The sequence below is a fragment of the Hemitrygon akajei genome, chromosome 5 (genome assembly GCF_048418815.1).
Source record: "Hemitrygon akajei chromosome 5, sHemAka1.3, whole genome shotgun sequence".
In the NCBI taxonomy this organism is placed as follows: domain Eukaryota; kingdom Metazoa; phylum Chordata; class Chondrichthyes; order Myliobatiformes; family Dasyatidae; genus Hemitrygon; species Hemitrygon akajei.
In genome coordinates, this window is record NC_133128.1 from 170808802 (window position 1) to 170821602 (window position 12801).

Sequence of the window (12801 nt, forward strand, 5' to 3'; positions counted from 1 at the left end):
TATGCCAGCATGTTACAGGGTCAGGGGAGATCACAGAGTTTTTAAAAGTGAAGTGTTATTTGCTGGGAGATGATGAAAGGCAGCAAGACTGGGGATGATAGGCGAGTGCGACATAGTTTAAGTTAGAGAACAGGAAGCATAAGTGCTTATTACCCTCAAGATGATGAATGCAAGAGGGACGGAAGACACAGTGGCCACAGTCTGCAGAAGGTACTGCCCTTACCGGTCTGGACTAGCACCTCCCAAAACTTAGAGTTCTCGTATCTAGAATGACAAGAATGTAGGTACACAAAGTTGCATAGTGTTCGAACTTGGAAATATAACCTTGCCCTTCATTCTCTTCCTGTTTAAGTCCTGGAACTCTCTACCCAAAAGCACAGAGGGAGCGTAGTCACCAGAAGAGTTTGCCACCATTTTCTCAAGAGCGCTTAGGTTTGGGCAATAAATACTAGCCTTACTGGTGACGTTCACATCCTGACAAATGAAAATGTCTAAAAGAATGCTGACTGGAAGTAATGCAAGTTTCAGCAGTAGATGGGTCAGGTCGTATCGGAGGAAAAGCAGCTTTGGTGCTGAAATGAATATGTATATTGTCCTAACGTCATTTTGAGGTTAGGTTTGATACCAGTTGTGAACAATTTTAGTTTAATTTTAGACAAACATTGATTCAGTGGCTACTAGATGTCTGTGGCTGTGACCATATACGGTATACGGTTTGTCTGTCCATGGCCTCCTCTACTGTCAAAATGAATCCAAACTCAGGTTGGAGGAACAACACCTTATATACCGGCTGGGTAGCCTCCAACCTGATGGCATGAACATTGACTTCTCTAACTTCTGTTAATGCCCCTCCTCCCCTTCTTACCCCATCCCTGACATATTTAGTTATTTGCCTGTTCTCTATCTCCCTCTGGGGCTTCCCCCTCCCCCTTTCTTTCTCCTGAGGCCTCCCGTCCCATGATCCTTTCCCTTCCCCAGCTCTGTATCACTTTCGCCAATCACCTTTCCAGCTCTTAGCTTCATCCCACCCCCTCCGGTCTTCTCCGATCATTTTGCATTTCCCCCTCCCCCCACTACTTTCAAATCTCTTACTAGCTTTCCTTTCAGTTTGTCCTGATGAAGGGTCTCGGCCCGAAAAGTCGACAGTGCTTCTCCCTATAGATGCTGCCTGGCCTGCTGTGTTCCACCAGCATTTTGTGTGTGTTGTTGTTTGAATTCCCAGCATTTGCAGATTTCCTCGTGTTTGCCATATACGGTAGTTTTGGTGTTTTCCACAGTTAGTTGATGGAGAGTTATCCATTTATTATGCTGGATATTCCATTTTTTTAAAAATGGAGAATAGAATGGTCAAAAAATTGGTGGTAATATAAAGGCTGGTGTTTATAGTGTATAGCCGAAGACAACACTGTCAAATACAATTCATTTTTTGGGAAAAATACATTTTAAACCACAAGGTTGTATGAGGAAGTCCATAACTTTCTGAGTATGGATTAGCCACTGAAATAAAATCAGAATAAAAGCTAAGTGTTTTTTTCCACTGATGAGATGGACAGAAAGTTGTCACTACAAAGGATTCCTTCTTATCAACTGGCAGCCTGTTTATGGTCCTCCGCTGGCTGGGGCCAACCATGGATGTTGTGTCCTAGCTGTCAAAGTTGATTTGCAAGCCAGGGCAGCACAATATGGAGCACAAGCTATTGCCCATGTACCAGGCTCCCCTTCTCCACATAGGAGACCAATACAGTCAGTCACCAGCGGTGTCGCAGGAGTTGGCAGTCAGTGTTGAACTCAATGTAGGACTGCCTTAGGGACTCCAGCTCTGGATTTTTCCTTGGGCCTTTCCCATGAGTGGGTATGGCTGCAAGGCAGCTGAGGTTTGGGACCAGAGTCTTCCTGCTCCTAGATGAGTTGCCAACCATGGTTGATGAGCCCCTTCTGTCCAAAGGCAGCCAGTTCAACAACACTGTAAGCTACTACTTTTGACCAAGGAATAGTGAATAGTCTAAGGGAGTGGAAAAGAGGAAAGAGTAAATAAGGTGGAGAAAGATGAGAGAAAATAATATAATGGTACAATGATATGAATTTTTTAAGGCCAATTTCCACTTGGAAAAGGACAGTGAGATTTGAAATAGGATTACTGAGAAACTATGATAAAGGACATCTTCCAGAGTATATCTTTTGTCTTTCCTTTCCTCAGGTCTGGTACTGGCTTCAAAAGATGAAGAACGTTTGGTGGATACTTTATTCAAAAACTATAACAAGGTGATTCGTCCAGTGGAGCATCACAAGCATCTTGTAAATGTTACAGTGGGGCTGCAGCTAATTCAGCTCATCAACGTGGTATGAAGCTAAACTACTTAAGAGTTTGATTGTGTTAACAACTTTATATCAGAGTATAGCAAATAATCAGGAAAAATTTATCAAATGATATCGATGTTATACACTTCCATAATTATGTTGGTTTTCAATGCTAAATTTCACAATTTATGGATTTTCTCTTCAGCTACCAGAGTCTGGAACTTAAGGAAGACCCAAACAGCTTTGAACTCTGGGAAAGGTCACCCAATCATCAGCACAATTTTGATGGGTGGTCCGTAGTGCAAAATGAATTCTAAAACTTTTTTTTAATCTTTAAAGGAGCAAAGGTTTCTCCTTCATTTCTGCTTGAACAACTCCCTTTGTAAGGATCAATGTTGGCAGAAGTGAGTTGTTGTCAGGGTTCCTAAGGCCCCTTTAACTGTAACTTGGTTCTTTCAATGATACGTGGGTATCATTGTCTGGGCTATTGCCTGGGGACAAAAATCATTCCAAGCTTAACAACAGTGGTAAAAACAATATGCAGAAGAATGAGTTGGGACACAGTTGGATAACAATGGTTGTCCCAAAGAGAGAATTGAAAACTTCTGATAATGTCACCCAGGGTTGGCAATTCCTAATTCTTTGCCTAATTTACTTAATATGTTGGAGAGCAAATATATGACATGCAAGAGGCTGAACACACTTGGGCAGGATGTCAATCCAAAGAAGCTCTTTCTTTATGAGGAGCTGACTATACAGCCCAGTGAGACCATAAGACATAGAGGCAGAATCAGGCCATTCAGCCCATCAGCTCTGCAATGGTACACTGAGGAGGTACATTCTCCCTACAATGACAATTTATGAGATCAGAGTGCAGCCCTGTACTTTGTGCTGAACACTACATAAAACTCCAATAATCTCTCATTTTATTGTTCAGGAATCCTGATGGACCAACATCCAGTTCTCTTACTAGTTCAGAAAGTGAGCCAGGGTGCAAAGGTGTGTGGGCAGAGATATGGTTCTGGAGCAGGGCCAGAGTCTGGGCCACAGAGGGGTCAAAAATACCAGGGGTCAAAAATTTGGAAAAGTTTATGCCTGGAGCTGAGGTCTGGAGTGCTTGTATATTTCCCATTCCCTTTCAGCTTGTCAGATCCACAGGAATCATTGTATTCTGTGTAATATGTTATAAAATCAAATAAACATGTTTCAAGTATTAATCCAATTAGATAGCAAGCATTAGTCTGGAAAATTTGCTAGCCTAATGCTACAAAACTCCTAGCTCACAAACTATGACTGGTTTTCATTGCTCCTTGAATAACTTTGGGAGTTCTGGATTCTAAAGAATGAATGTATTGTAGAGATGTCCATTAAATATCAGAATCAGGTTTAATATCACCGGCATGTGTCATGAAATTTGTTGTCTATGCAGCAGCAGTACAATGGAATACATGGTAATAGAGGAAAAAATGTGAATTACAGTTAAAAAAATATATAGTGAATAGTTAAATTAAGTAAGTAGTGCAAAAGTAAAAATTTAAAAAGCAGTGAGGTAGTGTTCATGGGCTCAATATCCATTCAGAAATCAGATCCATGAACAGATCCTATTCCTGTCATACAAATTCACTATGTTTGGAGTGTGGGAGCCATTCCTGTTGAAGTATTTATAGCATGGCAGTTATAGGAGAATACAACACCACTGTTTGCCATCTACTGTCTCTCAATGCTTGAGAAAGCCAGAGATCTTTAAAAAAATTAATTTTGCAGACTCCTTGTAGTACTGTGGTGAACTACATATACCTGTCTGGACTGCTCCTGTGGCTCCTCCCACAGACCCCTGCTGACTGCTTCTGTGGCTCCTCCCACAGACCCCTGTATAAAGGCGATTGAGGCCTGATGCCCGGCCTCATTCTCCAGGATGTAGTGTTGTTCATTCTTCCAGTCAATAAAAGCCGATATCTCGCTTCTTACGTCTCAGAGTGAGTTATTGATGGTGCATCAAGTACAAGAGCACGTAAGACTTAAAGTGGGAAAAGAGAAGACACCAGTTCTGCTTTTCTTAGGACTAAAAATATATATGCACTTCAGGCTTTTGTTTTAACCAATATTATGGGAGCTCATTTGTATGTGGGAATATGTATATAATTGGGAAGTTTGCAGCTCGAGACAGCTGTATTAGGAGCTGCTGAAGTGAGCTTGTTCCACCTCAGTGCATGTTTACAATGCCTAGCTTCTGTCACAGTCGAAGAGAGATTATGTTGGTGTCAAGTTTCCATGGAGTAACTGGAACAAGTATCCCACCTTCACTTTGATGATCATGCTTTTCCACTGTACATCTCTTCATTGAGGTTTCCATCCAAATTCTTCAGTTTGGTCGTAATCTCTCTAAGTTCTGCCTCACTCTCCTGACTTCCACCCTTTCCTGCTCCTCCACTGTAAAGTTGTTGCAAGAAATGGAAACATTTTTCTGCGGAGCATCCACTGTGGTGGGAAGGATTCAGCATATGCAGGCAGTCCCGTTCTCCCATGGGCAGCCAGGATCTAGTCCAGGCTTGACCATAATAATTACAAGATAGAAAGTGCTGTTGTAAAGTCAGTCCCAGCGGCAGTAATTAGTATTCAGGCTTTCATGGCTTCAAGTGTAAAACTACATCAGTTGATCCTTTTGTTGCATTTTGCACTCAATCCTCTAATTTACCTTCAGGCCATTTAAAGAGTAAGTAAGAACATTCAAAACGAAATGTATATTTAACTATATTTAAATTGGGGTATAAACAGGTGTATCTCAGAGAAGGCCTAATCTTTGTTTGGAAAAGTAACTGTTCTGCTTTTGCATTTGAAACAAAGAATTGACAATCATCTCAGTCAATTGAACAGAAACATTTGTATTTCTTAGAAATTTCATGGTATAAACAATAAGTTTTACTTAATTTTTAAAAGGAAAATATAGCCTGAAAATCACTTACAATAAGGGTTCAAAAAGGAAAGTCAGCATTTGATATTATTTAAAATGATCACATCTGTAGATTATTTTTCTTTCATTATTCCGAAGTGTCCAGAAGTTTCTCTCAAGGCCCTGATAGATGTTTGATTTTACTGCAATGTAAATGATGAGAACATCAACTTCATTTGAAAATATTCCTTTTTTAATACAGTATTTGAAAATAAGAATATTTTTCCTTCAAGAAAAGATTTTTACTCCTCGTGTATATGAAGGATGTACGAAATAAAGTCAATTCAATTCAACATTATGCACAGAAATTATTTGTACCAATTCACCTTTCAATGTTTATGGTTATAGATTGGAAAAGTACCTGAAATCGATTTTCTTCAGTGCTATTCATAACTTTTTGTGGGATTGTTTTTTTTAGAATAATAGTATATTTTGGCTAAAGTTCTTCTATTGTTCCATTAGGATGAAGTAAACCAAATTGTGGAAACAAATGTGCGCCTAAGGCAGGTAAGTAATTTATATTCCCTCAAGTCTATGCTTTAATGTTAGTAAAAACATCTCTGCTAAATGCTGAACTAGATTTGTATTGACTCTTAAAAAGTAGCCCTTTTTGCTGTGTAACCACAAGAGGTTGGAATTACTGAACTGACATTTATAAGTTGTTTCTTTCCAGCAATGGGTTGATGTAAAGCTTCGCTGGAATCCATCTGATTATGGTGGAATTAAAAGGATCAGGGTGCCTTCCTCTGACATTTGGCTGCCAGATATTGTTCTGTACAACAAGTAAGTAAACTGCAATGTATCTGTGGTGAACTACATTTACCTGTCTGGACACGCCCCCTGCTGACTGCTCCTGTGGCTCCTCCCACAGACCCCCTGCTGACTGCTCCTGTGGCTCCTCCCACAGACCCCTGCTGACTGCTCCTGTGACTCCTCCCACAGACCCCTGCTGACTGCTCCTGTGGCTCCTCCCACAGCCCCCTGATGACTGCTCCTGTGGCTCCTCCCACAGACCCCTGTATAAAGATGATGGAGGTCTGAGCCCGGCCTCTCAGTCTCCAGGATGTAGTATGGTGGTCAACCACTGCTTGTTCCTTCTTCCAGTCAATAAAAGCCGATACCTCGCTTTTACGTCTCAGAGAGAGTTATTGATGGTGCATCAGTATCTAAGCACAAACTTGGGTTGGAAACCTTAGCATTTTCAAGGTTTTAATCATCTTGATGACCAGCGTTTGAAAGAAAAGATGAAAAGCAAGAGGAGCAGTAGACAATTTGGTCCTTCATTTTGGCCATCCAATGAGACAATGTCTGATCTGGTATTTGACTGCAACACTGTTTTTCAGCCTAGTGCAGTCCAAAAATATTAATATCCCAATCTTGAATATACCCAATCCACAGATCCATACCCGGATCAAAAGAACAATTCCTTCAAATCTCAGTCTTAAGGAGTTAACTCTGTATCCTGTTATGGCTTCCCTTAATGTTAGATTCTCAAGGTAAAGGAAATATCCTCACCACATCTATGCTGTCAAGGCCTTTCAGAGTCTGATATATTTCACTGAGATCAACTCACATCCCAGGAATCAGTCTAGTTAACCTTTGCTGTATCATCTTCAAGATAATCAAAAGTTCAAAGGTTAATTTATAATGAAAGCATGTATCCATACACAACTCTGAGATTCATCTTCTCCAGGTAGCCACGAAACAAAGAAAGAACAGGAAAGTCATTCAGAGAGAAACATTAACCATCCCCCCCACCCCCCGTACATAAAAGTACGGCATCCTGATCATCAACCCCTCAAAACCCCCCTCCCCCCACACAAAACAGAACAGAAACTTTGACAACCCTCCCCTGCACAAAAGAAACTAACAGAACATCAACCCCAAACACCCTCCCCTTGTACAACAAAATGGAAAAGGAACAGGTGATAAAAATACAGAATATAAAAACCGTAAGTCTGAGAAAGTCCAGTCCGTAAACACAGAACCACAATACCATCCTACGGTTTCACCAACATTCAACAAAAGAGTGGGACGCCACACAAGACAGAGATGCCTACTCGCCTGGCACAGCGAGCCACACAGCGAAAGGCCGTTCACAGACTCCTTGGCAGTGACCAAAAGGCAGGCAGTCGGCGCCGACACCCTCGCTCGCCTTCTGCATTCACCTCCATGTCTCGGTCATCGTCGACACTGTAATCAGCGATTAATAGATGCTTGAAACGGTGAAGTGGAGTTGAACATTGGATCGCACCCCGTCTCAAAGTTTCTTCATATCGAGGCCGTCCAAGTATGTGCGCGCTTCCCAGAATCTTTTCAGAGGCAGCGAAGCGTTGGATCACTCAAAGTGGAAAAACGGACGTTAAAGGAGTAAAAAAAGCTATTTTCATTTGCTATCTGGAAGTAGATGTCAACTGAGGGAGCGTTGTATGCTGGTGCCATCGTGACCAAGTTTGCTTTTTCAAAACAAGGAGACCATATTTATGCTTTGTACCCCTGATACCATCCCTTCAAAACGCGTGTTTCACCAAAAAGACTTCCAGACACCTGCCTTGCACTCTGTTTTCCTTAGTTATTTGCATACCTGCTTGGTGACTTTCTTAGCCCCCTACAAGACTTTATCTCGTGCAAAAAGAAATCTGCGTGGACCTCCCCTAATAAATGCCTTTTGGAAATCTTAATATATTAAACTGTATCTATTGAGTCCCTTTAATCTGTCGTAATTACATCCTCAAAGAAGTCTAATAACTTTTTGAACAAAGCTTCTCTTTCATGTTGATTCTGACTCATTGGGTACCCTTTTCTAAATGGTCTATTATCACTTTGTTAGTAATGGATTTTATCATTTTCTTGGCAATGAACTTGGGTTAACTGACTTGAAGTTCCTTTTATTCTCTCTCTATGCATTTTTAGTTGCTGTTTTCTAATCTGTGAACCCATGTCTGAACAAGAGAAATTTGAGAGAAAACTAATGCATCTCCCATCTTTGCAGTCGCATTTTTTAGAATGCTGGAATGCAGCACATTAGGCCCTGAGACCTTGTCAACCTTTTTATGTTTGTATTTATTTATTTATTGAGATGCGGTGTAGAATAGGTCCTTCCAGCCCATTGAGCCACACCACCCAGCAATCCCCGATTTAACCCGAGCCTAATCACAGGACAATTTACATTGCCCAATTAACCTACCAACCAGCACATCTTTGTACTATGGGAGGAAACTGGAGCATCCGGAGGAAATCCACACACTCACAGAAAGAACATGCAAACTCCTACACCCAGCAGTGGGTATCTAACCTGGGTCGCTGGTACTGTAATGGGTTTGCTAACCACTACGCTATGAAGTGATATTAATTGTATTCACTTTCTGTAGGAGCCATGTAACTCTTTTCTGTCTGTCTGTGTTGTATTTGTGTTGCACTTATTATTTTGGGACACAGTAATCTGTCACATGGGTTGGGGTGTGGTAGAAGCAAATGAGTATAGTCACATATTCACTCTTTGTGCTGTTACTTTACTTTAGTTAGAGAGGGGTGATGCACCATCAATAACTCTCGGAGATGTGAGACGAGAGATAGGCTTTTATTAGCTGGAAGAGAGCACTATCAGCAGCAAGAGACCATCACACAACATCCTGGAGACTGAGGGGGGAGCAGTGCCTCCAATCGCCTTTATACAGGGGTCTGTGGGAGGAGCCACAGGAGCAGTCAGCAGGGGGGTGTGTCCAGACAGGTATATGTAGTTCACCACAATGGGTAAGCCAGGGAATGAGTATTTTTTTGTTGACCGCTAACTCTGTTATTGCTTATTTGGCTTATTATGCTAATTTTGTTCACTTATCTTTGCGAGTTTTGTAATACGTAAAGGATTGAATGTACTTATCTTGACTTGGAACTCTTGTTTGGAAGTATGCCACACAGTGCTAATTCCGTTACTCAGGCTCTCAGCGATTTTGGTTCATTTTTCAAGTATCCATTACACTTTTGTTTGGGTCTGGGTTAAGGATTATTTTTGGAATTCTGTACAACTTCGTAAGCCTTTTCTTTCTGTTTAAAATGATCCTTAACTTGTTTAGTTCAGCACCAGTGGCTTCTCCCATGGGATCTTTGTTTCTCAATTGAAACTGAGAATCACAAAATATATGTCTATGAATCTCCAAAAGAGCTTATGTACTTTCAATCCAATTCCTCAATCTGCTTTAGTCAAATTTATTCTTAATATGACATTCTCAATCTAAATGTGAATTACATCATATAATAATTACATTTTCCTGGATGATTCTTCACTAAGAAATTATGAGATTTAAGATACCCATCTCCCTTACTAGGCTTACATTGTATTGTTCCAGAAAATCTTCTCAAATATATTCCTCGAGGTTGTCTTCAATTTGATTTTCAATGTGAAGATTAATTTTCCCAGCAGTGTTTGGATTTAATTTCCAAACATTTAAACCAAATGGAAGTAGGGATAAAAAAAGATAAGAAATTGCTGAATTCCGAATGAAAGTGAAATTACTAAGCGTCACTTTGAAAGACCCAGTTGCCGCCTTGTATTATGACTCCACTGGTCTGTCACTTGATAGGACTGAGATGGTTGTGAGAGTGAGGAAGAGCCTTCCGTTTTGGATCCTACGTATTCGAGGGGAAACCTGGCATGACAGGGATCAGGTGATTTAGGAATACAACTTGGTATGTTTCCCACAAAGATTCCCGTTCCTCTAAGCACTCCTCCTTGCAGTTAACATGTTTCCAGACTGAGATGCAGACCCACCTCCAGGATCTTTGTCCTCCCAGTAGAAAGATACAAAGTTCCCATAACTCCATTCCCCTGCTCCTGCTTTTAGCTGATGGCAAGCTTTGACTCCTGGGTAGCTTCACCTTCCGAGCTGAGGCCGTGTTCCGTCTCTGTTACGTGTGCTGATCCTGAACTTCCTGCTGCAATTGGTCTTATTACCATGTGACCTCTCACATGTGATCGTTTCACAATCTCACTGTAATTGATACTCCATCATATATATATCTTTATTAATTTAAAAAAATTATTAGCTTTATTTTTTGAGAAGCACAGGCAAAATGCAGATACAATGATGAATTGAAAAGCAGATATAAACCAGCAAAAGATGTTAAATTAAGATAGTAATTTATTAAAGTGTTAAAATTAAGATGCCAAATGTAGATTATGTGCTATATTTCCATCTTATTTCATAGTCTGAAAGTAATACAAAATTTAGCAAAAAAAACTAATGTATCTTCATAAATATCGATTACTATCTAATGAAGCCAGTTTCATGAAGAGCAAGTTAATCTGAAAGTCTCTATTTCCCAAAAGCATTATAGTTTTCAGTCATAATTGTTTTGTCTTCATACAGTGCTGATGGTGATTTTGCGATTGTTCACATGACCAAAGTCCTTTTGGAGTACACAGGGAAAATACTCTGGACGCCTCCGGCAATTTTCAAAAGCTATTGTGAAATCATTGTAACACATTTCCCATTTGATCAACAAAACTGCAGCATGAAGCTGGGAATCTGGACGTATGATGGTACAAAAGTTTCCATATCTCCGGTATGTTTAAATTTCAATAAAAAATGTTGCCATTTATATAATATTAAAATAAAATCTAGTGCCCTCTGTGCATATGAAACTTAAAACCTTTCCTTCAGGTATTGAACGTTACTGGAGTGGTTATACGGTATGCCCTTCACTATTTGTCCAAATGTCTATTCTTTAGGCATGAGTCCAGTATGTATCCCTCAGTTATGAGCAATCCAATTCTATTTCCTTCCAGTATCTATTAAAGTGCCCGGTATAGGCTGTTGGATAATCCTCGGGCACAGTTAACACAGTGGGGCCCACAGCAGTTGCAGATTTTCCTAATTTTCTTCCCATGGATGGAAATTTTAGCGTGTCTTTTTTTTTGGGGTGCTGGTGGGATTGTTCCCCATTTGTTGTGTCTAACTTAGAAAACCTACTTCAGTGATAGTTTTAGATTTTTACGAGGGGAAGTGGGTGACAGGAGAATGACAAGAGAACTTAACTTTAAGATACTTCACAGAGAAGTGGAAGTATATAGAAGAGCTGGAGGAATTGAGCAGGGAGGGGAGTAAACAAAACCTGTCATCGGGATAGGAAAAGAAGAGGGAAGAAGCCAGGATAAGATGGTCCATTCTCTTCTACCAAATTCCTGCTTCTTCCACCTACCACCTCCCGACTTCCTACTTCAGCCCTCACCCACCCACCCCATCAGCTCCCTCACCTGGTTTTACCTGTCATCTGCCAGCGTGTACTCCTTCCCCATCTATTTTGTAATGACATACAAGGAGGCCATCGGGTGTCTGCTGGCTCAGAACAATCTCATCAGTCCCATTTCCCTGTGACCTACTCTCTTGCATTTGCCCAGTAACGCACCTCTGATTTTCCCTCCGGCTACCCACTCCCGGGATAATTTACAGTTCACCTTACAACCAATGCATGCGTTCGTGAGACGTAGGAGGCAACTAGAGGAAGCCAGTGTAGTCACAGGAGAGTGTCCAGACTCTGCATAGATTGAAAGTCAGAATTGAATTTAGGTCACTGGAGCTGTGACAAATGGCGAACTACATGCAACACTGCTCTGCCGCCCGATTAAAGAGTATACTTATTACTATGGGCTATTGCAATTCCATAAAAATTGTCTTCTTGTACTTGGTCCTGACATTCCTTTCTTCTTCATTGAAGGATAATCATGATCCAGTTTATATTTACTCATTTAAATAATGTTTTAAATACCCATCCCTTGGTCAGAATCTCTCTGGCAGGTCTTGGAGTTCAGTGCACACACTTTCAAATGCAGAGGTCCCAGGCCCACTGATTGATTCCGAACACTTCTATTCCCTGTGTGGATCTCATACAGGATCCCAAGACTTGAAGAGGCAAAGCCGACGTTGATTTCCCTAATTATCAATTTACAATTTTTTATTAGTGAGGGATATTTCAATTATAGTGAGAAATGGTTGATAATTATTAAATGCTGCTGAGAGCATTCACATCCATCAAATCTCGGATTTGGGGGTTTGTTGGCTGCAAATCCTTCTGTGTGTTTTTGCAATGGAGCCTTTGAGGCTCTTCAGACATTTAGATCTTGAGACTGGAGTCTTGCACATCTTGGGCCAGCAAGGTAGACCCTCCATATCTGGTCCTAACAAGTACAAGTGTAGGGAGACTGCAGGCAATGAATCTAGCCAACAGAAATAGGGCAGCAAGACTGGCTCTTTTAGTTACAACTTGTGGTTCATACTTTTTGACATATCAGAGCTAATTTTCTTATATGCAATAAAAGAATGCTCAAATCTTAGACCAAAAAAAAAACAAGATCAAATTTGTAAAAGGAAAATCTGTGAAACCAAATTGCAGAATCAGTGTTCAAGATTATGAAGGGCATGGACGGGACAGATGGTTGGTAATTTTTCCTCCATTTAATATGTGTCCAAAACTAGGTTTGGGGTAAGGCGTATCATATTTAGATAATATCATATTGAAATCATCTGAGAATGATTTTCTTTTACCCAGGGGGTGTT

General features: G+C 40.6%; 1 protein-coding gene across 1 annotated transcript in view; it reads left to right on the forward strand.

The window, feature by feature from the left end:
• chrna1 (cholinergic receptor, nicotinic, alpha 1 (muscle)) overlaps positions 1 to 12801 on the forward strand; it is a 35210-nt gene that overhangs the window by 2520 nt on the left and 19889 nt on the right. The window contains exons 2-5 of the mRNA XM_073047189.1: positions 2198 to 2340; positions 5711 to 5755; positions 5922 to 6031; positions 10615 to 10810. Coding sequence (XP_072903290.1) covers positions 2198 to 2340; positions 5711 to 5755; positions 5922 to 6031; positions 10615 to 10810 — 494 coding nt within the window. The remainder of the gene's footprint in view (positions 1 to 2197; positions 2341 to 5710; positions 5756 to 5921; positions 6032 to 10614; positions 10811 to 12801) is intronic.